This window comes from Peromyscus maniculatus, chromosome 10, assembly GCF_049852395.1.
Source record: "Peromyscus maniculatus bairdii isolate BWxNUB_F1_BW_parent chromosome 10, HU_Pman_BW_mat_3.1, whole genome shotgun sequence".
NCBI lineage: Eukaryota > Metazoa > Chordata > Mammalia > Rodentia > Cricetidae > Peromyscus > Peromyscus maniculatus.
This window is the reverse complement of record NC_134861.1, coordinates 93,474,375-93,502,076: the sequence shown is the minus strand read 5'-3', so window position 1 is coordinate 93,502,076 and position 27,702 is coordinate 93,474,375. Positions and strand designations below refer to the sequence as shown.

At 44.7% G+C, this 27,702-nt stretch overlaps 1 protein-coding gene and 1 pseudogene across 4 annotated transcripts in view; one reads left to right on the top strand and one right to left on the bottom strand.

Moving 5' to 3' along the window:
- Gpat3 (glycerol-3-phosphate acyltransferase 3) overlaps positions 1-27,702 on the bottom strand; it is a 58,810-nt gene that overhangs the window by 26,908 nt on the left and 4,200 nt on the right. For all 4 annotated transcript variants that reach the window (XM_076546778.1, XM_076546777.1, XM_076546780.1 and 1 more), the window contains exon 3: positions 17,210-17,276. In XM_076546778.1, the coding sequence (XP_076402893.1) occupies positions 17,210-17,276 (67 nt within the window). The remainder of the gene's footprint in view (positions 1-17,209; positions 17,277-27,702) is intronic.
- LOC121832647 (cytochrome c oxidase subunit 7C, mitochondrial pseudogene) lies at positions 12,511-12,676 on the top strand (annotated as a pseudogene).

Sequence of the window (27,702 nt, the reverse complement as noted above, 5' to 3'; positions counted from 1 at the left end):
CTTCATGAGTGATTGGTCTTTGCTGCTAGTGAGCATGTGCAAACATTTTAGGATACCATTGGCACTTTCTAATAAAGCTGAACAGTTAGTTGTTTATCCTACAGTCAAAGGATTCACCTGAATATCTATTACAACAATGTTCTCAGCAGCCCTGTTCCTAGTAGTTAAAAACTAAAAATAAACCAAATGTCAATCAATATAACCACAAATAAACAAACCCTCAGTGTCTGTGTAAAGGGATATACCAGTTTTAAAAAATCCACTTCATACAACAGAAGGAAGCCTCCACAGACAGTCTGCTGAAGAGGAAAGGAAGACACACAGAGAATGTACAGCATGACTCCACTTCCATAGATTTCCAAAACAGGAAAAACTAATCGATGAGAAACCATCCTAGGCAAAGTGAAGGATGGAGAGTATGCACTGGGCATGGGCTGGAGAGAGGAGGTCCAGCTTCCCACGTAGCCCAGACCTTAAATCTTAACCATTCAGTCAGCACTAGAGACTAAGACACTGTCTTTTACAAAGGTCACATCAGTCTTGAAATATCCTTTCAAAGTTTCAAAACTTAAATCAAGCTTGACTAAAGGAGGTAATGGATCTGTGTTCATTGCATAGAAAGCTAACTGGGCATCAGATGACTTGAAAGCCTGCCAGCACCACACGCTGATGCTGAGAGATCCTGTGGGTTGGGTCGACGTAAGCGAGATTAGAGTACACACCTATTTAGATACATGAGCTCAAGTACACATGCTGATTTGACATGAGTCAGCAGAAATGAGGAAGTTACTCAGTCAAGCAGAGCAGTACCAACGTCACTAGGGAGGCCGAAAGAGGAAGAGATATAAATGAAACACAGATAGATACCAACATAACTAAAGCCATACTGGGTTTGGTGGGGAGAATGTTGCAAAAAATTTAATTATGTGGTGTATGTGTTTAAACTAGGTCTATGTAGACCAGGCTGGCCCTTAACTTCCATAGATCTGCCTTCCTCTATGAAGCCCAGGCTGGCCCTGAACTCACATAGGTCTGCCTCTCTCTGCCTCCCAGTTACAGGGATGAAAGGCATGCACCACCATGACTCATAACTTAAATTATGTTATGTATTCCATCAAGTAACCAGAACATGTCCTCTTTACCTAGTCTCAATTTCTGTTTTTAATAATTTATTTTTATTTGATGTGCGTATGTGTTTTGCCTGAATGCATATCTGTGTGACGGTGTCGGTTCTCCTGGAACGAGGGTTGCAGACAGTTGTGAGCTGCCATGGTAGGTGCTGGGAATTGAACCCAGGTCCTCTGGAAGAGCAGACAGTGCTCTTAACCACTGAGCCATCTCTCCAGCCCTAGTCTCAATTTCCTATCTCTTAGTATCTCTCTCCTTCCACAACTCCCCAATCCAAGAGAAAACTGAGAATGTACCTTGGTGGTACAAGTATTCAGCGTGTGCATAACCCTAAGTATCCTCCTCCGAAAACCAAGAGAATGTCAATGGCTGTAATGGGGTGCCATCATTGCCTATGACCTGGAAAATAATGTCATTCACTAGACACGTTGGACTATCGCCAAAATGAGTTATCTTTTTTCAAAGGCCTGTAGTCCCGCTCCTCCATGACGCTTCCTCACCACTGTATGTTTTTCAATATACTGAAATATGAAAGGGCCAGAGCGTATCCCCTGGCAGGCTGACTCAGGTGAAGTGAACAGGCCCATCGGGGCTGTCGGGTACCAGGAGCTCAGGAGCCCTCACTTCGTGCCAGAAGCTGTATGCCCTACGCTCTCTCCTCTCGATATTGTTCACCACTGTCTCTGAGAAATTACAGATGGAAGGGTGCACTGCTCCTAGAGAGGCCTTCTGGAAACAGTCTAAGCAGTCAGTAGTCTTCTTTAGTTGATCTAAGCTCTGGGGCAGACAGAACTTTGAGGGGGACATGCTGGGAAACCGTGCATCTGACCTAGGAAAGTGAGAAAAGCTCCCTCACACTACTCCGAGGTCACCACACAAAGAAACGGGAAGGGCCCAGCCTGAGGTTTCGCCCCTCACCAGGCCATCCACATATCACTGCACACGCAAAGGATTCTCTTTAGACCCAAGACCATGGAGTGCTCCTCTCCTGGGCCCAGGAGTCTCTCTCTCACCCTAAAAGCACACCTCATATGCCCCACCTTCTCTGCACAGCCTACTTAGACACTGGGTCATCTACTGGTTTTATTTATTCATTTTTTTGGAGGGCGGGGGGAGCTTCAGAAAGAAAAAAAGTGGACAATAATGCCACAAACTTCTTAGAGAAAAAAAGGAGAAAGAACTGAAGATCTTTGCGGCTTTCTAGACCCATGGAACAAGTGACCCACCTCCTATAGGTGACCCCACCATTGCAGAGATAAACACAGCCTACAGAAGAACCTTCAATTTTTTATAGAGAATTTATACCAACTGAGGCAATCAGGAACTATAAATAAAAACAGAAGAAATGAAAAGAGGAACTGGGAAGGGAGCTCAGTGGTTAAGAAAGCTTGCTGCTCTTCCAAAGGATCAAAGCTCAGTTCCTAGCCCCCATGTAGTGCGCTGTCATTCACAACTGCCTCTTAACTCCTGCTCCAGGGGCTCTGTTGCCCTCTACTGGCCTAGGAGGGCATCTGCACTCATGTGCACATATCCACACATTGATAGTCAGTCAGTCAGTCAGACAGACAGTCAGACACACACACACACACACACACACACACACACACACACACACACACAATTTCAAAACAACATAAAGCTTTAAAGATAATTGTGATGTAGGTATATATGTGCATGGAAGGTCAAGTGCTTGTGGGGGCCTAGTCATCTGATTCTCCTGAAGCTGGAGGAAGAATCCTCTTCAAGAGCACACACACACTTAATTCTTTTTTAAAATGAGTTTCATTATTTAACGAAGCTCACACAATTCTCAACTGTATAACATATACTAACCTGGTCCAATTTTCTGATCATTTTTAACTAATAAGGAGATTTTCCTTACATACAATTTAATTATGTGATTTTGACTTAAGACAACATTTTTGTTTCATCTTTTAGAAATATGAAAAGTAAAGTTTACTTCCTCTAATAATTAAACAATTTTAGTGAGACTTCCCTCATTTTTCCCCTGAATTTGAAAAACAGCCATCTCAAATCTTGCTGATTTCTGTTTTTGTGTGTGCATGAATGTGTGTGTGTCTGTGTGTTTGTGTGTTCTCTGTGTTTGTGTTCTGTGTGTGTATATGTGTTCGTATGTTCTCTGTGTGTGTGTGTTCTGTGTGTTCTCTCTGTGTGTTTGTGTATTGTGTGTGTTCTGTGTGTGTTCTGTGTGTGTTCATATGTTCTTTCTGTGTGTGTGTGTGTGTGTGTGTGTATTGTGTGTGTGTTCTGTGTGTGTGTGTTCTGTGTATGGTGGGTGTATGTGGTACATGAATACGAGTATGCAGGTGCATGTACCCATGCTCAGGAGGCCACACAGAAGCCAGAGCAGAATGCCAGATGTCCTTCTTTACTGTTCTTCCCCTTATTGCCTTGGGACAAGGTCTCTGTGAACCATAAGATTCCCATTTCCAATAGGCTGACTGTCTCAGTCCAAACACAACTAATCCAGGAACAGCCATATACAGCTCTAAACCGCCATGCTGTGGGGGCCTACTTATGCCCACCTACATAACTTTATTCCTATTTGCCTCTTCCTTCTTTAGACTAACACACCCTCACAGACAATTAAGCTTTTCCTTCTTTTCCCTAGTTTAAAAATCATCCCTACAAGGCAAGTTCAACATCAATTCATCCATCCAAAATGATTTCATCCCATGAAGCACTTAGGGACTGTCTTTCTCAAATTAATTGTATGCATACATTTGTGGAATTCCATGACACATTGCCTGGCTCTCATTAACACTTAGATACTGGTAAACACCACCCCACTTCGAAGCTAGAGTTATGTAAGGACACGCCCAACATCACCACAGTGCAGGCTAGGACTGGTAGGTATGTGGAGTTGCGTGGCAGCCATGGTTCTCGGTGAGGGATGGGGTCGAGCAGTCTATCACAGCATGTTTGAGCCTTGGAGCTGTGGGAGCCATCTTGGCATCTTTCTAGGTTCTGGTTTTTCACCAGCTGTCTGTTTTCCTTCCTCTGACATGTTGTGGCACATGTTGTGGCAAGCCTTTCTCTATCATGTAAATAGCATCATTGGTAAGAGTATCAATGAAGACTTGTGGGTGGGGTGTGGGGGTGTCCTCTCGTCAAGAGAACAGAATGCCTGCCCTGGATACCTACCTAACATTCCCCTGGGCCGGGTCAATCACCCACCGGGCAGGTGGGCTCATCTAAACCGCACAAGAGATAGATGGAATAATTTCCCTTTCAGGAGACGTTATCCTTCCCTTTCCCAAAATCCTGCCCCTACAGACCAAGCAGCCATGAGGTGCTTCTCAGGCCTGGCTTAGAAATGTACAACTTTTCCTTTTTCTTTTTTCCATTGCTTTCTCCCAGTTGCTGACCGGAACCCAACTATGTTTTCCCTGATACTTTGGCTTGCTATTTTTTAACAAAGCTACCCTCACTGCTATGTGGTTGCTTGTCTGACATCCATGCTGGCTTAAACAGCCTGGCTATGTTTCCTCCTTCTCTCTGCTCCCCTCCTCCAGCTGCTGAGACTTACAGCTTGTCTGCCTTGGGGTGTTTTTCTTTTCCTTTTTCTTTCTTTCGTTTTTTTTTTTTTTTGTTTTTTTTTTTTTAAGACAGGGTTTCTCTGGGTAGTTTAGGTGCCTGTCCTGGATCTCACTCTGTAGACCAGGCTGGCTTTGAATTCACAGAGATCCGCCTGGCTCTGCCTCCCGAGTGCTGGGATTAGGCATGGGCCACCACCAACTGGCTTGGGTATTTTTCTTTTAAACTCTAAAAAAAAATTGTCCTCCTGCTCACACTTAAATCCATTCTTATTTTATTTATAAGACTAAGAACTCAGAGAGGGGACCCCAATGTCCTCTGCATCATCATCCTTGGATAAATTAGGTAAAATGAAGTCCCCCAGGTCAATGGCTCACTTATCAAAACCACCAAAACTTAAACTTTTTATAGCAAGTATGGAACCCAGGGCCTTGGGCAAGTTAAGTATATGCTTTACCACTCAGTTGCACTCCCAGCCTCCAACATGACTTTAAATTCTATTTGTTTCCTATACTATTTAAAAGCATGATTAATTTAAGAGCATTCAATCAACTCCATTGTACTTTCAATTATGTCAGACTGATCAATACAACCCCAAACAATGAAACCAACCATGTGCCAAAACCAGTTACTCAGCGTGTTGGTGACATCATCTACGAGCTAGAAGAAGGCTTCATCAGGAAAGTCGGCACCCAATTAGCTACCTGTGACATCTGTCTGCAGGACCGGGACATGAATGCTGAGGCTACATCTTGGTTTAGTAACAGATCTCATCAACTAGTATCTCCAGGGTGATGGATGATGAATGGGTTTGTTGACCCTGTTACTTACTAAGGATAAAAAGACTCAAATGCTTAAACTCAATAAATGTAACTTCTTTCGTCTTATTTTTACATGGTTTATATATCTGTTAATAACCAACCAACCACACACACACACACACACACACACACTTCTTTTTATAATTAAGTTATTTTCTGCTGGTGTCCCTTGGTTTTCAAGACCCAAATAAAATTACTGTTATATAATAAATGGTTATATACCCATAAAATCCACACATTGAAATCTAATCCCCAATGTGAGGGTATTTGGAGATGGGACATTTGGAGATTGATTGGGTCACAAGAGTGAAGTCCTTGGGAATGTCCCTCTGAGAGCTGGGAGATGGCAATAATGAGGACCTCAGTTGAGATCCCAAAGATAGAGACTATATGACTGTAGTCAGGGAAGATTCCTGGAGCTCACTAGCTAGCCACACAAGATGGTGGATTACTGGTTCAATGAGAGACCCTATCTCAAAATAGATAGATAGATAGATAGATAGATAGATAGATAGATAGATAGATAGATAGATAGATAGATAGATAGACAGATAAATGGATAAATAAGTAAATGAGATGAAGGCAGCTGAGAAAGTTGTTTAATGTTGACCGTTGGCCTCCACATGGAACACACACACAACACACCACACACACACACAAAGACACACACGAAGACCTCAGAAAAGTCCCTCATCCCTTCTGCCGCCTAAGGACATGGTGAAAAGGCCCTTGTCTATGGCCCTTGAACAGAACTGTCTAGTCTCTGAAAGCGTGAAAATAAATTTCTGTTGCTTCTAAACCATCCAAACTACCATATTTTGGTATGTAAGCCAAAACAGACTAAAACTAATGCTAAGCTAGAAGTATTAGAAATGTACTTTTTAATTGAAAACAACAACTGAGGAAAATCGACTTCCTTTTCAGTCATTGTATGCTCTCTGGAGGATAGTTATGAGACAATCATAAAATGTGAAGCATTTTAAGCCAAATGGGTGTGTGTTTCTTATGGAATTATCCCATTTTGAAGCATGAAAGGCAGGAGTGGGTTATAGACATTATAATCAGTTGTCAGTCAGCACCACAGAGAAATCAACACGCATTGGAAATAACAGGCAAGGTTCCAATTTAGCAACTCACTCAATACACTGTTTATTCTGGCTGGCAGCCCACAATCACTGTGTTGCTTTTACACAGTTAACTCAATTAAACAAGAAATTCCGCAAGAAGAAAACATGTTAGACTTTATGGTTTGGTATACATGTATGGTGTCCTCAATTATAAATAACATGAAGAAAAAATTGAGAGACAGGGTCTCTCTATGAGTTCTGGCTAACCTGGAATTGACCGTGCTGACCAAGTTAGCCTCAAACTCAGAGATCCACCTCAGAGTGCTGGGATTAAAGACGTGCATGGTCATGCCCAGCCCAGTGTTAAATATTCTTTTTGAAACAGGATCTCTCTATGTAGCCCTGGCTGTCCTGGAAGTCTATGTAGACCAAGCTGGCCTGGAACTCACAGAGATCTGTCTCCCCAGTGCTGGAACTGAAGTCATGGAGTCAAAGTCAGGCACCAGTGATTAAGAGTTCAACCTCACAAAACCACTTCAGGTGACCATATCAATCGGCTATGGTAGGGATTCCCAAAATCAATCCCTTCTGAGGTTCATCAATCTGTAAGAATGACTGCCGGAACTCAGGGGATACTCTACTTGCCACCGCTGATTACTAGAGGAACATTTTAAAAGGATACACATGAACATCCAGAAGGAACACATAGGACAAGATTCAGAAGGGTCTCAAGCATGGGCACCTCTCTCTGTCCTCTGTAATGGGACATGCCTCCATCCCAATACCTGTAGTTGTTTGGCAATCCAGGGAGCTCTTTGAACCCGTTCACTGGAGATTTGTGGAGGATTCATTAGATAGACATGATTAATTAGATCATTAGCTACAACGGATTACTCTAACTGTTAGTTCTTGTGGTAGTTTGAATGAGAAATATGCCCCATAAGCTCAGGCATTTGAACACTTGGTCCCTAGCTGGTGGCACCGTTCAGGAAAGTTTATGAAGTGCCACCTCACTAGAGGAAGTATGTCCCTGGGGCTTGGCTGAGAGTTTAAAGCCTTGCCCCCACCTTCCGGTTCACTCTGCTTCCTGTTCAAGGTACGATCTCTCAGCTTCCTGCTCCTGCATGCCTGCCACTTGTCCCCATGCTCCTCGCCAAGATGGACTCTTAGCCCCCTGAAACAGTAAACCCAATAAACTCTTCTCTGGAGATCGCCCTGGTCATGGTGTAACTTATAATCCCTATCCCCTGGGGCTGGATGAAGGGTCATCAGCCTCATCCTGAAGCTGTGCAGGAACTCTAGCCAGCCATTCCCCTGGGATACCAAAAGATGCATCTGTCAGGGGTTCCCAGGGTTACACGCTAGACATCGGGAAAGGGGTGAGGAAGGCAAACGATCCTTTCTTGCTGGGTCACAGCGACAGGGGCAGAGGAGGTGCCATCCGTCGAAGAGTCGCCTCAGCCAGCAGGATGAGAAGCAGGTGCTGACCAGAAGCACAGGAAGAACGGCAGGATTCTAGAGTAACGAGGGGGGGAGGGGGGGAGTGTAGGAGGGGCTTCTGCACAGGACAGATCCGGATTCCTTTCCAGACAGCCTTGAAGGGTAGTGCCATCTAGATCAGGCTGCTTGGACTTCCTCCCCCAGTTTCCTCATCAGCAAAGTGGGGGCTAACAAGACTTCTCTCACACAAATAATGTGCATCGTGTTGGGAGGAAACATTTCAAATGATCAGTCTGGGAGTGGGGCCAGCAGACACACGGACATTCGGAACCTAATAAGCCAGAGGCACCCAGGCACAAGGAATGCATTCTCGTTGGGTTAGAGCTACAGTCGGTAGGGCCTAACCTGTCTCTGCCTTTCCTGAGGAGCACACTGCCTTGCGTGCCAGTGATCTCTGTTAAACATGCTGCTCACACAGCCAGCCTTCTTCCACCCTCATTGTCCTGTCGTCCCGCTCTTCCCCAAACCAACCACTGAGAACCGGAAACCAAGCCCTGCTGGACACAAAAGTCAGCCATGTTAACAATGGTGCACACTAATAGCTGAATGCACTACTGTGGTAGCTGAGGATCAGGCGGGCGGACAAGGGAGGATCAGCATGCCTCCGAGGTTGTCAGATGGGCGTGCCCCGCTGTTATCTAGAGGCATCAGGCAGGAATGCTGCTAAGCATCTTACAAGGAGACTGCTCCCCACAACAAAGAGTCACCCAGTCTAAAACACAGTTCACAAGCCCAACTCCCCCAAGTAATACCTTTCCGTCAACAATGCCTTTGTTCCTCAGGTTTAAATTCTAGACACCACTCAGGCTGAAGGCCGGTGTGTTTTGAAGGAGGCAAGCACCAAGTCCGACCCCTGGGACAAGTACCTAGTTTCCATTCCTGTAAGACTACCAAGTGCCATTTGTCAGAGTCGTGATTCAAAGCTGAGGGCCAGGAAGCTGGTGTCTCAGCAGAAGGTATGCCCTACCACACCCAGTCTGTGAGCTGCTGGGGAACTGAACCCTGGGCTTCATGCATGTTAGGCAAGTACTCTACCTACTGAGCAACCTCCCCAGGCCCAGCTTCAGATACCTTTACAGAAAGAGCTAAAGCTAAATCCCCACCTGGCCACCTCCTTCCCAGAAGACCACTCTCGTGTAGTATTTCTCATTTCCATATTTATCTGTAAATGTTTACATAAATATGTAGTATCCATACTCAGTGGTAAATTTTAATGTGTGTGTGTGTGTGTGTGTGTGTTGCTTGGATTTAAACTCAAGGATTCTCATGCTGGGCATGGTTGTGTATGCCTTTAATCCCAGCACTCAGGAGGTGGAGGAAGGCTGGTCTACTTAGTGAGTTCCAAGACAGCCAGGGCTATACAGAGAAATCTGCCCTGGAAAAAAAAAAAAAAAAAAAAAAAAACATTTTTTAAAGCAAACCCAACCCTCAAGGGTTCTCACATGCTAAGCATTGTACCACTGAGCAACACACTCTCAGCCCCCATGGCAGGAAATTTTAAAGAAATACTGATCACAGTATATATTTTCTTTTCTCTTAACATTCTCCATGTAAGTCCAGTTAATTCGCTCTGGCTACTATACAGTGCTAGAGCTAGACCTTGTAAATAAACAGTCCCCCTGAAGTGAAAAATGGGTCATTTCCATGTTTGCATTCATCACATACACTTGTGTCAAGGTCACCTGGTACATCCACACTTGGAGTTCGGATAAGCTTAATATCTTACAAGACCGTGGACTGTGTGTTAGAAAACAATTTCCAGCTTCACTCAGTAAGTAGTTGTGCTAGGTAGGTTGTCAACTCGAGTTTCTCACTCCCCCTCACCAACCATTAACTGCACATATATCCTCAGGGAGGGGCGGGGGCAGCCACATATCCTCAGGGAGGGGCGGGGGCAGCCATATATCCTCAGGCGTGAGCCCCTTCCCCTTCCTTGACAGGTGCTGGCAGGCCCAATCTCAGGGAGATCTTGTCCAGGTGATCACAACCGCTGTGAGTTCTAAGCCATGTCATGCCCGGGGTCAGCTTTCCACACTTCCCCCTGCCTTCCGCTGACTCATGTGTCCTTTCTATTCCCCCTTCCATCTCAGTGTTTCCCGAGCCCGGGAGGGGGGTGATAAAGACGTCCCATTTATCGCTGTCATTTATTCTCTGGACCTTGACCAGTTATGAATGCGTCTTTGCAGCCACTGCTGATCGCTGCTGAGAGAAGCATCTCTGACCAAAGCTCACAGTGTGTGGTCAAGGGCTAGTTATTTAGAAAGCAATTTGACAGGCACATCATGTCCACTCATCTTATCCTGATAGCTTAATATCCACTAGTATACAACTGTAAATGGAGGCCGAGTTTTTCTGTCCTGATTACACAGTCCCAAATAAACATATAAAATTTTATATTAATTGCAGAATGCTTGGCTGATAGCTCAGGCTTACTGTTAACTAGCTCTTACATTTAAATTAACCCATTTCTATTAATCTATGTAAAAAAAAAAAAACATGATGAATTTGAGGCAAGCTTGAACTATATCTGCATTCCAGACCAGACCAGGCTGTAGAGTTAAACCCATGTCTTAGTTACTGTTCTATCGCTGTGATAAGACATCGTGACCAAGGCAAGTTACAGAGGAAAGAGTTCACTTGAGGCTCACAGTTCCAGAGGGTGAGAGTCCATGGCCATCATGGATGGGAGTAAGACAATAGGCAGGCAAAGAAGGCTCTGGAGCAGCAGCTGAGAGCTCACTTCTTGAGACACAAGCATGAGGCAGGGAGAAAGACACTGGAATGGCATGGGCTTTGGAAACCCCAAAGCCTGCCCCCAGTGACACACCTCCTCCTCCAACAAGGCCACACCTCCTAATCCTTCCCTAACAGTTCCACCAATTGGGGATCAAGCTTTCAAACAAATGAGCCCCTGGGGGCCATTCTGATTTAAACCACCACAGCCTGCTTTGAAAATTAACTTAACAGGGACTGGAGAGATGGTTCAGAGGTTGAGAGTGCTCCATTAAATGTATTATACTCCATGCTTTAGGGTAGTAAGTACTGGGTGTGTATTCAGCAAGTTCAAACCAAGACAATAAATAGTACTTACACCACCTTAGCCGATTTAAACAGGCTATGGGGCTAAGGTATAGCACAATGCTACAGCACCTGATTAACAAACATGAGACCTGAATTTGATCCTTAGGACCACCAAGGGAAAAAAAAGAACAGACTATCAAAAACAACTTAGTAACTTCCCCAGAATAAAATAAATGTTTATAAACAAATAAAATTTCTCAAAATTTTTGTTAGCAAAATATTCTCCCACACTTCCTGTGAATTTCACAGGTTATTAAAGTCTCATAACTAGTGTATACAGGCTGTCAATGTAGTTAGTCAAATATCTCACAGGAAGAAGTGCAGAAGTGCAGAGGTCAAATTAGAAGGAAATATTAGGCAACCTGAATTCTGAACACGCTTCTCTCTGCACCACATTAGTTTCACCTTAATACTTGGTTCTTGCTGGGTGCCCAGATGGGCGAAAAGGCTGGGGGCCTGAGGTTCAAAGCAGAAAAGAAACACAGCAGTGAGCTAAATCCCCAGGAGGCCATGCAAGCCCAAATCTCCCTGCATTGTGCCCGCTGAAGTTGTGGAGGCCGAATGCATTCCTCACAGCAAACAGTTTCAAGTAAGACCAGAAACACACTCAGGAGCAAGCCAGATGGCTATGCCCAGCTCTGTGGAGAGTTTTTGCCCTGGATGTCTCACTCGCAGATCAGTGCCGACCTCCCTCATACCAGCTGACTCTTTGGTAACCATTCTGGAGTCCCAGCGTCATCATGCACTTACACTACAATTCACCTGCTGCCGCTAAGATGTCACAAGAAATTACACTAATTCAAAAATGACCAATTCAAGCCTAAGTTTGTCCTGGAATCAAGGACCCAAAGAGTGTGGCCAGCCACTCTTCTGGGTGTCCAGGCGAGGTGGCACACACCTTTAACCCCAGCACTCAGAAGACAGAGACAAGTGGATTTCTGAGGCCATCCTAGTCTACACGGAGAGTTAGTTCCAAGCCATCCACCCCTGCCTATCTTTCCCTTCCTCCTACTGCGGCTGTAGCTAGTTCATGTGAAGCTAATACCCGGGAAGGGAGTAATTATATTCCCACCAACTAAACGCCAATATAACAGTTACTTGAAGGGGTTAACCTCCACCTATATAGTAACAATGAGAGAAAGACCTCTAATCCCAAGAAGATGCAGACAAGGGAAGATCCTCCTCATGAGCGGATCCTGAGCCCAATCAATGACACCATCTTCTACAACCAGAACAGGAAAATGAATGTGGCTAAAGACGGAAAAAAGGAGGTCGTGAAGAAAGGAGACCGTGGTGGTGAGGCTGTTTCTTCCGCCTTCCAGCTCTGCGCCCCTGGAGGAGCTCCCAGCGGCGCCATGTTGGGACAGAGTGTGCGGAGGTTCACCGCCTCCGTGGTCTGTCGCAGCCACTATGAGGAGGGCCGGGGGAAGAATCTGCCATTTTTGGTGTAAAACAAATGGCTTTGGATCTGGATTTGCTGCTCCTTTCTTTATAGGAAGGCACCAGCTACTTAAAAATTGAGGGTATTTAATTCATCCCTTTAACAGAATGAAGATTGTTTAAGAGATGTGATTTGAAAATTGGATTTTCTTAAACTCTTATTGCTAAATAAAATTGTAAATAAACTAGTGATATAAAAAAAAAAAAGACAGAAAAAGGATGACTTCTCCATGAAGATAATATTTCCCTAGGTTCACTTGCAGATGCCTTATATAGTTAAAGCACAGAAGAAATACAGTACGAAAGGCACAGAACTGGTAGAGAGACCTGGTGTGTCATAAAATACATGTTTCCCTAAATAAAAGCAGCAGAAACAATCTGTGTGAGCCTGCAGAAGATAAGTAGTTACCACCCCTCCCTAGCCAATCTGTGCCTCGCAGGTCCTCCAAATGTATTATTATCGGGACAAATAATTCAGAGGCATGTCAAAAATCACACCGCCCGGGGGGCCCCCCCGGCCTGCCTGTGACCCTTTGCCTAAGCTGGACGGCTCTGCACCGACTTGTGCTTCTGTTGGCTCCAGTACAGAGACAGGATGCTCTGCAGCCGAAAGGTTGCACCAGCCAAGTACACCAGGACTCAGTGCATTTCGTCACCCTCTACTGTCTGTCTAGGATTGTGACACCATTTCCCTAATGACCCCAAACACTGGATGGATCAACAGGGCACACACCCCGTAAGTCCAGGCTTCCTAAACATAGAGTCAGAAGTGGGGCAGAGGTGCACAGCGTGCCATTGCGATTAACATGGATTAATGCAGACACAAATGAGCATGGAACGCAGAACTCCTCTTACACTGTCTTTTGCTTGTTCACCTATTTGAGCACCTGTCACAGGAGCCTACCGGGTGACTATCTCCCAACAGACACGCATTTTAATGAACTTAGGATCCCACACAGGTCAAGTTTAAATGTCATAGATGCTCCATAACTTAGAGAGTTTATTCCGATTTCACAGGCTAAAGGACAGCCACTCTGGATTAAATTTCATAGGTGCTAGCCTTACTCCAAATTAGGACATATTTTCTCCACCTCTTTCTTTCGAGGGTCTTGTGTAGCCCAAGCTGGCTTCAAACTCTAGTCAAAGACATCTTGTCCATCTCTTCTTTCTGCCTCTATCATCCTGAGTGCTTGGGATTGCAAGTGTATTGCCACTTCCCTTATGTATGGTGTATGGTGCCAGGGATCAAAGCCTGGGCTTCATGTATGCCAGGCAAGCAATCTACCAACTAATTTCCACAGCTCCCAACAGCATACAGTTTCTACAGCTCCTCACGTGCAACCCTTCAGATGATAAATTTCTTACAAAGTACCTGACCACTTGACCATTTTCCATACTAAGTAAGAGGGGCAAGATTTTCCTACTTTTTTTTTATATTTAGGAAAACAAAAAACAAAAACCTGCAACTGGAAATAAAGGCAAATTATTCAAAATGAGTGAGCATTTAAACTCCTGTAAAAACTTGGTGGCAGCATCTGGAACCACTGCCCAGGTCAATTCTAAGCCATCGATGATGCTGGAATGTGGGGGGCACAGTTGTACCCATCAAGGCAAAAGACCCCAGAGACCCTCCATAGCACTTGCTACTGTCTCCTGTGTGTGCAGAACTGGCCCAGCAGCCCTCTGAGGCCCAAACCAGGAGCTGTACATGGACGGTAAACACCTCCAACAGCTAGGGGAAAGACAGGAAGGGAGGATATACTCCCACTGTGTTCTGAGAGGTTCACTGAACGCAGTGGGAGAGGGTGTGTGCTATGCATGACGGGATACCCCCTCAACTTCTTGTGGGCCTTGTTAACTAACCTTGGTGGTGAGGTTAAAAAAAAAAAAAAAAATCCCAGTGAGGGGAGACAAAGCTTTGCTCCTTAGTTAGAGACAGCCATCTCAGCCCTCAGGAATTCCCCCCAAGCAAGGCTAGACCAAAGACTCCATCAGAGAGGCTACAGGGCAGGTGAAGGACCACTCCGGGCCTTTTTGAAAACACTTTTGATCCATCTAATGATTTAATTCTTCCTTATTGTTTAGTCACTATTCCTATAAAATTTGACTTCCTAGGAACCTAGTGCCTGAAATGATTGTCAGGATTCTTACTCCCACAGAAACTGTTTCTTTAGGCACATAAATAAACAAGGACTGGTTTTAACTTGTTTCTACCAGAAGCTAACAGGGGTCATAGATTGCATGGGAGAAAGAAGATTGCAGTCAAGCAGCCCTGGGAAAGCTTAATTTAATAAAAAAAAAATCTCTCTCTCTCTCTCTCTCTCTCTCTCTCTCTCTCTCTCTCTCTCTCTCTCTCATGTGCACTCTTGTTTTTCCAATTTTTTTAAACAAGGTCTTAGTAACATAGTTCAAGCTGACCTAGGATCAGCTACATAGCCCAGGCCACCACCACACATGTAACCGCCTACCTCAGCCTTCAGAATTCTGGGATTACAAACACACACCACCATGCCCAGCTAATGTAGTCTTTACTACAGGACTTTTCTAGACCTTTGTCACCACACAACAGTACTCTTCCAGAGGAAGGGACAGTATGGAGTGCCTCCAAACATCCCCGCTAGAGTCTGACTGTGTTATTACTGGTTTTTGGGGGTACTGCAGACTGAACTAAGAGCTTCACATACATGAAGTATATATATGCTCTCCCATCGAGATACAATCCCAGACAAGAGCTGTGGTGGGTTTTTTGTAAACTTCATTATTTATCTGAATGATTTTTTCATTCTGTGTCTGTGTGTGGTGTGTGCACATGAGTCCAGATGCCTGTGGCAACTAGAGGGAACTCCATATCTAGAACTGGAGTTAGGGGTGGTTGTGAACCGCCCAGTGTTTGTGCCGGGAACGACGTTTGGGTCATCCGCTTGCTCTTAACCACTGAGCCATCCCTCCAGCCTGCAGTTTTACTTCTTGTTCAGTGTTCTCAGTTAGCCTTCAGCAGGGAAATGTATCCCAAGGAGCGCGCTTTGAGAACATCCGACTAGAAGTTAGAATGAAACCCTGATAAAATCTCAACTTCTAAATTCTAACCCCCAGGCAGTCCGATTGGTCTCTGCGATGGTTGGGATTAGTCTCGGTCTCTGCTGCGGTTTAAGGGTAACCTCAAAGGTTCCTGTGTTAGGGGACTGGTCCTCAGCGTGGTGGCACTGAGCTCTGTGGACTTCTATGAGGTGGGGCCTCAAATGAGTCCCTGGGTCATCAGGGTGTGCTGCTGCCCTGGGAAGAGACTACGGCTCTGCCTCTGCAGCCCCGTGACAGTACTTGTAGCTATGAGTTGGTCAAGCTTAAGACAGACCCCTGAGTCACGGTCTGCTTCTGGCTCACGACAGGACAGGCTTCCTCCTCCCACCCCCCACCGGAGCTCCACCGTCCTCCAGATCTTCCAGGAACTTAGAGCCGCACCCTGCTCTCACAGCTGAGTAGAGTAACCCACCCCGTGTCTTGTGATAGTGATTTAAAAAAAAAAAAAAACTGACCAACAGCCCTCCCCCGACCCTCATGAAAAAAATTACCAGTCTCAAAATCAAGATGCAAATCATCAAAGTAAAGCAAAGAACTTACTGGTTCCATCAAAACACACACACACACAAGCAAAGTCAAAGGACAAGTTGAAAAACTAAGGTGAGGGCTGGAGAGATGGCTCAGAGGTTAAGGACACTGGCTGTTCTTCCAGGGGTCCTGAGTTCAATTCCCAGCACCCACATGGTGGCTCACAACCATCTGGAATGAGATCTGGTGCCCTCTTCTGGCCTGCAGTCAGAACACTGTATACATAATAAATAAATCTTTAAAAAAAAAAAAAAGATGAAAAACATAATTATCATGCCAGGCGGGGTGGCACACACCTTTAATCCCAGCACTTGGGCAATAGAGGCAGACGGATCTCTAAGTTTGAGGCCAGCTTGATCTACAGAGAGTTCCAGGACAGCCAGGGCTACACAGAGAAACCCTAAACCAAAACAGAAAAAAATATTTTTCTGATATTTTTAAATTAACAAAATTTTCAATGTAAAGATCAGAAAGCTCAAACAACAATAATATATGTATAAAACATAGGAATTCTATTGTGTAATCACTGAATAATTACAACGGCCATATAATCTACAGCAACTGGAAAATGTAGCAGAGACAACAATAACTCCTCCCAAAAAAAAAACCAAACACACAAAAACAAATAAACAAGTAGTGAGTATGTAGCACTGTGAGAGACTGAACCACACCAAGTCCTTGATTACATGTAAATGAGCTGAATCGTCACGTTAGCTTGTAGGGGTACTGTAACAAAGTACACACTCCCTGCCTGTATCTCTTTTCACCCCTGGCTACATCTTTAAAGCCATGAACTCCCTCTTCAAATGCAGGCCTTAGAAGAACCCAGAGAGGAACTAACACATACTGCCCAACCCTCCTGATAACAACTCAGGCAGCTACCGTTCTACAATACAGACAAAACGATGAATAACCTCAGGCCTACAGAAGACACTGCTGGACCAACTTCAGACTGTTTGCGGGTTTAAACAATCATAATGAAAAAAAAAAAAAAAAAGCAAGACTTACCCACAGAAGCTGAGTTTTTAAGAACTGACTCCTTTGGGGCTCCTTTTTCAATTCGTAATGTGGCCCACTGTTCAAAACAAGAAGCGTTCATTGAAATTCTTCCATAGACACATGCAAACACCAAAACACACTTATATAGAAGTGACGTTAAAAACTAAGGCTGGGCACCGTCTGATGAGGGGAGACACCCCAGGGATGCTCTATGTACACTATTGCTAGGATGAGGGCTAAAGTTAGATTTTAAGTTTTAATACTCTGCTTAAGAGATCTAGAAAACAAAAACGCCTCTAACCTGTGAGCCCCACTTGTCCAAGGACAGATGACCTCCTGGAATGCTGGGGGCTGTTCATGTAAGGTAGCCAGCCACCTGTCTTCCCACCTGTACACAAGGTTGGCTGCCCCAACTGCACAGGAGATGCTTGGTCACATGTAGGCAGGAAGCTCATCAGGACACATGCTTGCCCCGGATTGGACAAAGGTGAGAAGTGCGTGGCCTTGCAGAGTTTTATAAACACCGGACTAACTCTCCGCCATTCTCTGGGAATCCCAGGTATGGACCCAGCCAGTGTCCACAGTCCTGGCCAGTATTTAATAAAACTTGCTTCAAATTTGGCTCAAAAATTGTGGTCGTGGTCTTATTTTCACCCAGTGGGATTAATTAACACACGTCTTTTGTATGCTCCTAGAGCTGTCACTGATGACGTCCCAACAAATACTTAAGTTACTTCTTGAGAAAGAAGGTGAAGCTGGTAGGGTAAGAAAACAGGTTATAGCTGTTTTCAACAATGTCTGGACCAGAAAATAAGGCCCACCAAAACCCAAGCCAAGGGGGCGGGGCCAAGTATGTGATCTCTAAATGCTATGTTGAAAAAAAACACTTGCACTTTTTAAAGTATGATGTCAAATGGTAAATAATATTACAATGCATAAGAAATGTATGGGGCTAAAGAGAGTGTTTAAGAGCATTGGCTGCTCTTCCAGAGGACTCCGGTTCAATTCCTAGCACCTACATAGCAGCTCACAACTGTCTGTAACTCCATTTCCAGGGGATCTGACACCCTCACACATACATGCAGACAAAACACCAATGCACATAAAATAATAAATAAATCTTTTTCTAAAAAAATGTATGAATAGGGGGATGGGCTGTATGTAGTTAAGGTGGTAGACTGCTTGCGGGCCTTGCATGCATGAAGTCTTGAGTTCAATTTCCAGCATTGAAAAAACAAAACTCAGTAAAAATCACCATAAGACCACCTCACCCATTTTTTACCTATTAAAATGCATAAGGAACATGTAATTGGGAGGGTACAGATTGGGAAGTGAAAGACCAGGGATTATTAAGTATCAGTTTGTTCTGAATATACTTAAAAGTATAATGAAAAATGTCAAAATTGGGCTATCCTGGAACTCACTTGGTAGGCCAGGCTGGCCTCAGAGATCTGCCTGCCTCTGCCTCTTAAGTGCTGAGATTAAAGGCGTGCGCCAACAAGCCTGGCTTCCAAGGTGTTTTTAATGACCACTTTAGCTCATTTGTTTCACACACCAAAAGTCACAGGATCCTCTAAGTTCCTATCAGAGGGGTCCTGTGCCAATGTGATAATGGTGTGTGTGTGTGTGGGGGGGACATATTTCATGCAGCGACATGAATGCCCATCACCACACTAAAGAAAGATCCCAAGATGGGTTTTTCATATGTTCTTTGGTTTGGGGTTTGTTTGTTTTTGAGACAGGGTCTAATATAACCTAAGGCTGGCCTCAACTCCCTAAGTAGGCAAGAATAACCTTGAACTTAAAAAAGAAAAGGGAACTAAACTCAATGCTGGAGCATTCCAGGCAAGCACTTTACTACTGACCCCAGCCCAGCCCCTCAGCACTAACCTTCCTGCCTCCACCTCCCCAGCACCAGGATTACAAACCACACCTGATTTATGCAAGCCTCGAGATTAAATCCAGAGCCGCATGCATGCAAGTCAAGTAGTCTACCACCTGAGCTATAGCCTGCCCTTTCTTCATGCATTCCTAATATTACCATCATAACCTAAAAGGTGCAGGTGGATTTTTTTCAGCACAGAATTTAAAGACTCTGCTGATAATGTGCCCCATTCCTGTTAGGTAGTCTAGGTCTTGAGTTTAAAATTTAGCAATTGAGGGCTAAAGATTTAGCTCAGTGATAGAATGCTTGCCTAGCACATTCAAGGCCCTGAGTTCAATCTCCAGCAGCACATAGATGATAGACAGACCAGACAAGACAGATAGATGTCAGACAGAAAGATAGATACATAAAGGGATAGATAAATAAACAGATGATAGACAGATACATAGATATGTAGATGATAGACAGATAATAAAGATACATACATACATACATGTATGCATGGAAGATAGAGATGATAGATACACAAATACATTGATAGATGATAGATCGATAAACAGGTAGATGATAGATACATAGAAAATAGAGACAGACAGACAGATACAGAGAAATATTTATCTTTAAAACCAATTAAAATGATATCTAAGGTTACAATTCAGATACTAATATATTTTTCTTTCAGAGACAGGGTTTCTCTGAGTAGCGCTGGCTGTCCTGGAACTCACTATGTAGACTAGGCTGGTCTCTAACTCAGAGATTGGCCTTCCTCTGCATCTCAGTGCTGAGATTTTAAAGGTGTGCACCACCACACCCAGCCTAGATACTAAAGTCTAAGCTGACTAACCTGAAAGGAAAGGGAAAGAGCAAAAGAAGAGGTCAAGTGCATTGTAATAATTATAATTATATATAAGCACCATGAAGGGACAAAAAGATAGGTTAATATACAAAAAGAAATTTGGAAGGCTCTATGTATATGTTCAGACAGAGAGATTAAACATTTTGTTTTTCCAAATAAGCATGAAAACAACAATAGAGAATAAAGAGCCTAGAACATAACACCAAGGTCAAGGAGTGACGCCATCAGGGCCATGTACACCGGCACACACACGGCCGTGCACAGCGGCACACACACGGCCGTGCACAGCGGCACACACACGGCCGCGCACAGCGGCACCGGCACACGGCCGCGCACAGCGGCACGCACACGGCCGCGCACAGCGGCACCGGCACACGGCCGCGCACAGTGGCACCGGCACACGGCCGCGCACAGCGGCACACGGCCGCGCACAGCGGCACACACACAGCCGCGCACAGCGGCACACACACAGCCGCGTACACCGGCACACAGCCGCGCACAGCGGCACACACACGGCCGCGCACACTGGCACACACACGGCCGCGCACAGCGGCACACACACGGCCGCGCACACCGACACACACACGGCCGCGCACACCGGCACACACACACGGCCGCGCACACCGGCACACAGCCGTGCACACCGGCACACAGCCGTGCACAGCGGCACACACACAGCCGTGCACAGCGGCACCAGCACACAGCCGTGCACAGCGGCACACACACAGCCGTGCACAGCGGCACACACACGGCCGTGTACACCGGCACACACACGGCCGTGTACACCGGCACACACACGGCCGTGCGCAGCGGCACACACACAGCCATGCACAGTGGCACACAGCCGAGCAGGACTCTGCCACCTAACTTAGAAGACCTAAAAATAGAGCCACATCCTCCAGGCTTCCAGTGACCCTTCACCACCGTGAGATTCCATGCTCATCAGGCTGCATCCTTTCTATTCCTGTTTGGGACACGAGCATTAAACTCTGGATTCCCATCTTCTCAACTGAGGTAAAGGTTAATTTCCATAGTTTCTCCCTAAAGCTTGGACATCTATTATCATTTGTTTAAGGAAAAAAAAAAAAGATAGAGCCGGGCGGTGGTGGCACACACCTTTAATCCCAGCACTAAGGAGGCAGAGCCAGCCGGATCTCTGTGAGTTTGAGGCCAGCCTGGGCTACAGAGCAAGTTCCAGGACAGGCTCCAAAGCTACACAGAGAAACCCTGTCTCAAACAAAACAAAAAAGGAAAAAAGAAAAATATCAGAGATGTGTGTAAAGACAGTGAGAAATGAAGCCAGTCCCATGGACTCCCTGACCTGAGACTTCCAGTCCTCAGAATCCTGAGAAAGAAGGTAAATCTCTGCTGTTTAGCCTGCTTGGCTTGTGTCGTATAAAGGACATTCTTCAAAGAACAATTCACATCCCTCAAAGAGCAGGACATTTGAGAATGCACACGGTTTCCCCATTTGAGAGAACCAAGATTGCAAAGACTGTTCAAGATAAGCAAATTTCAAGGTTGGAGAAGCAATTCTTCAAAGCCAACAGGAATCTGTGTAGACAACTACTTGGGGATCTGGGCAGACAACTGCTTGGGAATCTGGGCAGACAACTGCTTGGGAATCTGGGCAGACAACTGCTTGGGAATCTGGGCAGACAACGGCTTGGGGATCTGGGTAGACAACGGCTTGGGGATCTGGGTAGACAACGGCTTGGGGATCTGGGTAGACAACGGCTTGGGGATCTGGGTAGACAACGGCTTGGGAATCTGGGTAGACAACTGCTTTCCAGTGTGTGCTTATTCACCACTGAAAGCGAAGAGGCATTGCAGCCTGCCTGGTGTCGGGGAGAATTTGTCTTCCTATTATTTCCCAGCTGAGACTTTAAGCTCTTGGGACATCTGTTTCATCATCTCTCTAAGGAGGGTCAACACCAAAGGTGACAATAAAGATCAGCGAGCCAGGCAGGGTCTGACACAGATCTGTAAGCCCAACTATGTGGGAGGCTGATGCAGGAGGATCATAAATCCAAGGCCTGCCTCCACTAACTCTAGTCACTAACTCTAGTGATTAAAGACCAGCCTGCATGACTTACTGAGTCCCTATCTCAAAATACAAAGTAAAATGCAGACTTCGGAGACAGCACATGGTAGAGAGCACTTGCTAGCATGTCAAGTCCTTGGGTTCGACCCCCAGTATGGGGATGTGGGGCACATGGGGGAGCATGAAAGGAGAGCCACTGCCTGGTGCCCACCAGATGGTTGGATACAAAGCAATTCTAATGAATTGCTCCTTCCTCACATACCTCACACTTGGTTTAGGTGCCACAAATGAGCAGCTCCCCAAGACCACCAGTGTGTCGTCCAACAGGAAACTGTCTTTTGCCATGCCGGCTTCTCTACCCATGGCTGAGCCCCATGGCAGTTCTTCTGGAGACTCCGAGTCTCCTCGAGCTAATCTCAGAATGCCTCTGCCTCAAGACCATGCAGACAAGAGGACCCTGAATACAGAAGCAGCTCTACCACCTTGCTCCTACACCTCACCTCAGTCTTCAGGCCCTGAGGAAAGCTAAAAGGCACAGATCTGTCAGCGTCTCACCACTTAATTTCCAAAGCCTGTAAGAGGCAAATTCACTAAAGTTTGTTTCAAGCTAGATTTAAAGAAAAAGATCTCATGTATTCCAGGCTATGGAGATGAGGACAACCTTAATTTTTTTTCTGAAAATTTTATACATGAATACCATATTTACATCATTTTCATGCCACCCTTTCCCACCTTCCATGTCCCCCACCACTCTCTCTCAAATTCATGACCTCTTCTTCTTTAATTATGAGTGAATGTATAAATATTCCTACCTCCACCTCCCAAGTGCTGAGATTATAGGCATGCTCCGCGTTGCCCAGTTTATGTGGTGCTAGGAATCAAATCCAGGGCTTTAGGCACACCAGGAGAGCACGCTACCAAGTCAGCTACATCCCCAGTCCTCAAGTCTGATTTTACAACAAGCCAAAAGCTTGCAAAATTATAAGATTCTCACTCTAGACAGTTATAACTTCTTCTAGATCATTATAACTGTAAAGAGTCGAGAATTGACTAAAGAGGGAAAGAGATAAGGAAAACAACTAAAAATCATCTAAAAATTCAGATAGTAGGCTTACAAAAATAACAGCTGGCTGTTATCTGTAGCCAAATGGGAGCTTCTTGGCAGAGTCTACCCTACGGCGAACTGAAAATCCTGGCTCCAGATTCAAACTGAAACCCTGATTCTACCCCTGCAGCTGCATGCTACTGAACGCCTGCCCTAAATCAATAAGAATAATGACAGGCCCCTGTGGAATTAAGATGAATGAAAACCAGCTTCCCTTCATTGCCATTGCTCGTTATAAACAGCCTGGGTCTTCTAGCACACTGACTATATTTCCAACATCAGAAAGAGTGTCTTTTATACAAACTTGGTAATAGCCTCCTGGGAATTATGGGCATGCCTCTTCCAAAGGATGGAAAACCTTTGGTGGATGGAGGAGAGAGTAAAGAGATGAGAGAATGAGCAACAGGCAAGAAGAATCAGCTGAATGAGTGTTCACCTTCGAAGTGAACACCTTAAATCTTAGTCTTGTGAGCAGACAAGGCAGTGTCATACTGTCCCAACCTACACTCTACTAAAACTCATCACCAACTCTGTGTCAAGCACCTTCATTTCCTCTCCCAGCTTAGCCCTCAGAATGATCTTACAGGATATTGGATCTCTACATGCAGAAACCAAGGCTGTGATAAAGTGACCCACCAGAGACCACAGAGCCAGAAACATGGGAGAACTTTTCCATGCCTCCATCTTATTCCTCCAGAACAGGAGGGAGGTTACTCCTTGTCATTGCTACTTTATTTACATCTAGCCCTTTCTTTCTTTCAGGGTTGGCAAAAGAACCCAGGGCTGTGCCCACAATGGGCACTCTACTGAGCTGTATCCACAGCCCCCTCACTTCCTTCCTGTCCATAATTCTATATTCTCTTTCTGTTCCTTGTTTCTTTCTACTCATAAACCTCAAACCATGGAAGAGCAATCTTCTCCTGATTCTCCCCTTAATGACCAACCTTACAGTTAACCTGGACGTTGAGAGCAGTGGCACCTTGCAATGTTTAACCTCTACTCCTGTTGGATAAACATGAAAACCTCACACACACACTAGAGATTCTGACAATACATTTGATTATCAGTGGATTGCTCCTGAGGACACCTCCTCAGTCTGAAGTTTTACTTCTCAGCTTGTATCCCGAAACTATTTCCCCGGATATGGCATACATATTACCTAGCAAGTTCTTTTGGTTTGGTTTGGTTTGGTTTGGTTTGGTTTGGTTTGGTTTGGTTTGGTTTTTCCAGACAGGGTTTCTCTATGTAGCTTTGTGACTTTCCTAAAACTCACTCTGTAGCCCAGGCTGGCCTTGAACTCATAGAGATCTGCCTGCCTCTGCCTCCTGAGTGCTGGGATTAAAGGCATGCACCACCACTGCCTGGCACCTAGCAAGTTCTTATATACCCTTTAGAAACCACTGGTCACAAGACTCACTGAACTGATTCTATCCCAAATATCCAAGCCCTTATCTTCAAATAGCTTGCCACACCAGAAACATGTATTCATATCTAGGGACATCTAGCAACAGAGAAAGCAGCATGCAGTAGATGTGCAAAAAATAATTATATGTATGCAAATATACATAATGTATATACGTGTATGTATAATGGCAAATACACAAAATAATGTAATATAAATAATATAAATGTATAATAATTACAAGTATGTAGATAATAATATACAATTTCATATATAGTAATACTAATATATAATTATATATAAGTATATAAAGAATAATAATATAATACAATAAATAAATATAACAACTTTTTAAATTAGAAATATTTTCTTGCCAGGTGGCGGTGGCGCACGCCTTTAATCCCAGCACTCGGGAGGCAGAGCCAGGCAGATCTCTGTGATCTGTGAGTTCAAGGCCAGCCTGGGCTGCCAAGTGAGTTCCAGGAAAGGCGCAAAGCTACACAGAGAAACCCTATCTCCAAAAAAAAAAAGAAATATTTTCTTTAAAGGAAAAAGCAAAGCAAGAATACTCGATGCTACCTTAACGCCACACTGCAGGGAGATCCTGTCCTACTAAACACAGAAAGGGAGGAGGGAAGAAGGGCGGGAAAGGAGACATGGGGTGATAGCTCACAGAGAATGTGATGACTCCTAGACTCTCTGTCCAGTTCAGCATGTGTGGAGGGCAGAGGACAACTTGACATGCTCACTGCTCTACCCTGCCCTATGGGTTCCAGGGATCAAACTCAGGTCCGCAGGCTTGGTGACACATGCCGTTTCACCAGGCTCCTGATTTTTCCTTAGGATAGGACTCACTCTGCAGCTCAACCTCACCTCAGACTCCCAACAGCCTTGCCCCGGCCTTTCGAGTGCTGAGATTATAGGCATGACCACTCTGTCAGACAAAGGGAAATGTTGGTGTTTCTAACTCCATGCTGGTGTTTGTAGGTGTTATATTGACAAGCTTTAGCAGATCAACAGATTTTCTTCTGTTTCTACCCGTTAGTAACTATCTGTAACTACCTGTTAATAACTATCAACATATACTCATTGTACATAGTGATGGGTTTCATAAGGATATTTTTGTTCAGCTGCATCATCTACTTTGACCAAAAATCACCACATACCTGCCACTCTCCTCCCATTCACCCCCCATTCACCCTCTCTCACTAGCTTCTTCCCCCATCGACTTTTCCACTTTCATGCATATATATATATATATACATATATATGTATGTGTGTATAAATGTATATACACGCACATACATATGTGTATATATATTCCATGTAGTAAAGAGAACATGTTAACAATTAAAAATAATAATTCTTAGATCCTGTCTCAAAAAAAACCCAAAATAATAATAATAATAAATAATTCTTTCTTTTTAATTTTTTAGACTTATTTATTTTATGTGTATGGATGCTTTGCCTGGATGCATACCTGTTCACCACATATTTACAATGCCTGAGGAGTCCAGAAGAGAACATTAGAACCTCTTGGAGCTGGACTTACAGGCCACATGGGTGCTGGGAATTGAACACAGGACCTCTGGACCACAGTGCCTTTAGCCACTGAGTCATCTCTCCTGCCCCAATGATAACAATTCTTATGAGCCATCAAGATGGCTCACAAGATGTTGTTTAAGACAAGGTCTCACTCTGTACCCTAGGCTGTCCCCAAGCTTGGAGCAATCCCCCTGTCTCAGCTCTCGTGGTATGCTAGGATGACATGTGGTGGTTTCAGCAAGCTACCTGACAATATATATAACAAGCACCACAGCAAGCTACTCAGCAGGCATCCAAACCCAATTCAACCTCTAGAACTTGAGTATGGTCCTTTAAAAAGCCACCTATTAACAATTAAAAAAAAAATTAAGATAAATCCACAATGACAAGGCCAAATGATCTTTTTAAACAGCATATAGTCAGGCAATGCGGCACAGGACTTTAATCCAAGGACTGGGGAGGCAGAGGCAGGCAGCTCTCTGTGGTTTGCTTTTGTTTGTTTTTGTTTATTTGCTTGTTAGTTTCTTGAGACAGGGTCTCCTTGTGTATCCCTTGCTGACCTGTAACTGGATATATACCCAGGCTGGCATCATATTTAGAGTTCCTCCAGGCCAGCAAAGCTAAATAGTGAGACTTATTCTCTCTCTCTCTCTCTCTCTCTCTCTCTCTCTCTCTCTCTCTCTCTCTCTCTCTCTCTCTCTCTCTGTGTGTGTGTGTGTCTGACTGTCTGTCTGTCTGTCTGTGTGTATATATCTCCCCCAAAGAATATTCTTGAGACAGCCTAGAACCAAATAACTGAGAACTCACCGAGGAATGGGAGTAACAGAAGCGCCAGCTCTATAAATTAACTCTGTAGCCTGTTTATGCACAGCGAACTAAAGATGTCCTAACACTAAAGAGCTGTCATGAATCCACAGGAAATTATCCCTGCACTTGGAGAAAGCAATCCACTGCGGTAAGCCTAGCCTTCCAGAAGTTTCTGGAACAGCTAGCACTGTTGTAGGGGAAGAGTGTTAACCCTGGGGTCACACCTTTCTTCCCTGATGAGTCCCTGTGAGGAGCTCCAGGCAGCCATGACCGGCAGTCAGCTGATTCACAAAATGAATCTCTATCTAAATTCTGTATGGTGAACACCCCCTAACCTAATAACTTCGCAACGGAGCTGACCGCTTACATTGCCTCCTACCCAGTGTCCAAGATCAACAGCATTTCCGCTTTAACTAGAATAACAGTCCTTAGGAGAAGCTGGGAGGGGCAGACCTAAAATACCAAACTATATTGGCATCAATGTGCGAAAATGCCACAGGACTCACTGCTTTGGACACCAAGTTAAAAAATTCAAAGTTCTGGAGCGTGGTGGGTGGAGCTTGACTAGCGTCAAGACTGGAGGTAGTGGTGCATGCTTGGAATCCCAGAGCTTGGGAACTGAGGAGATGGGGTTCCAATGTGTAAGATCATCCTCAGCTACACAAGATAAGGTCAGCTGGGGCTACATGAGATCCTGCCTCCCCATAAAGAGCCCTTTTTTTTTTTTTAATTAAAAAGAAAAAAATGAAAAGTAGACCTCTTTTGAAAACAAACTTCCCCAATTATCAAGAAACTCACCTCTGACACTACATATAGAAGCTCACATCAGTAATTCAAAATATGAACTTGGGAGGCCAA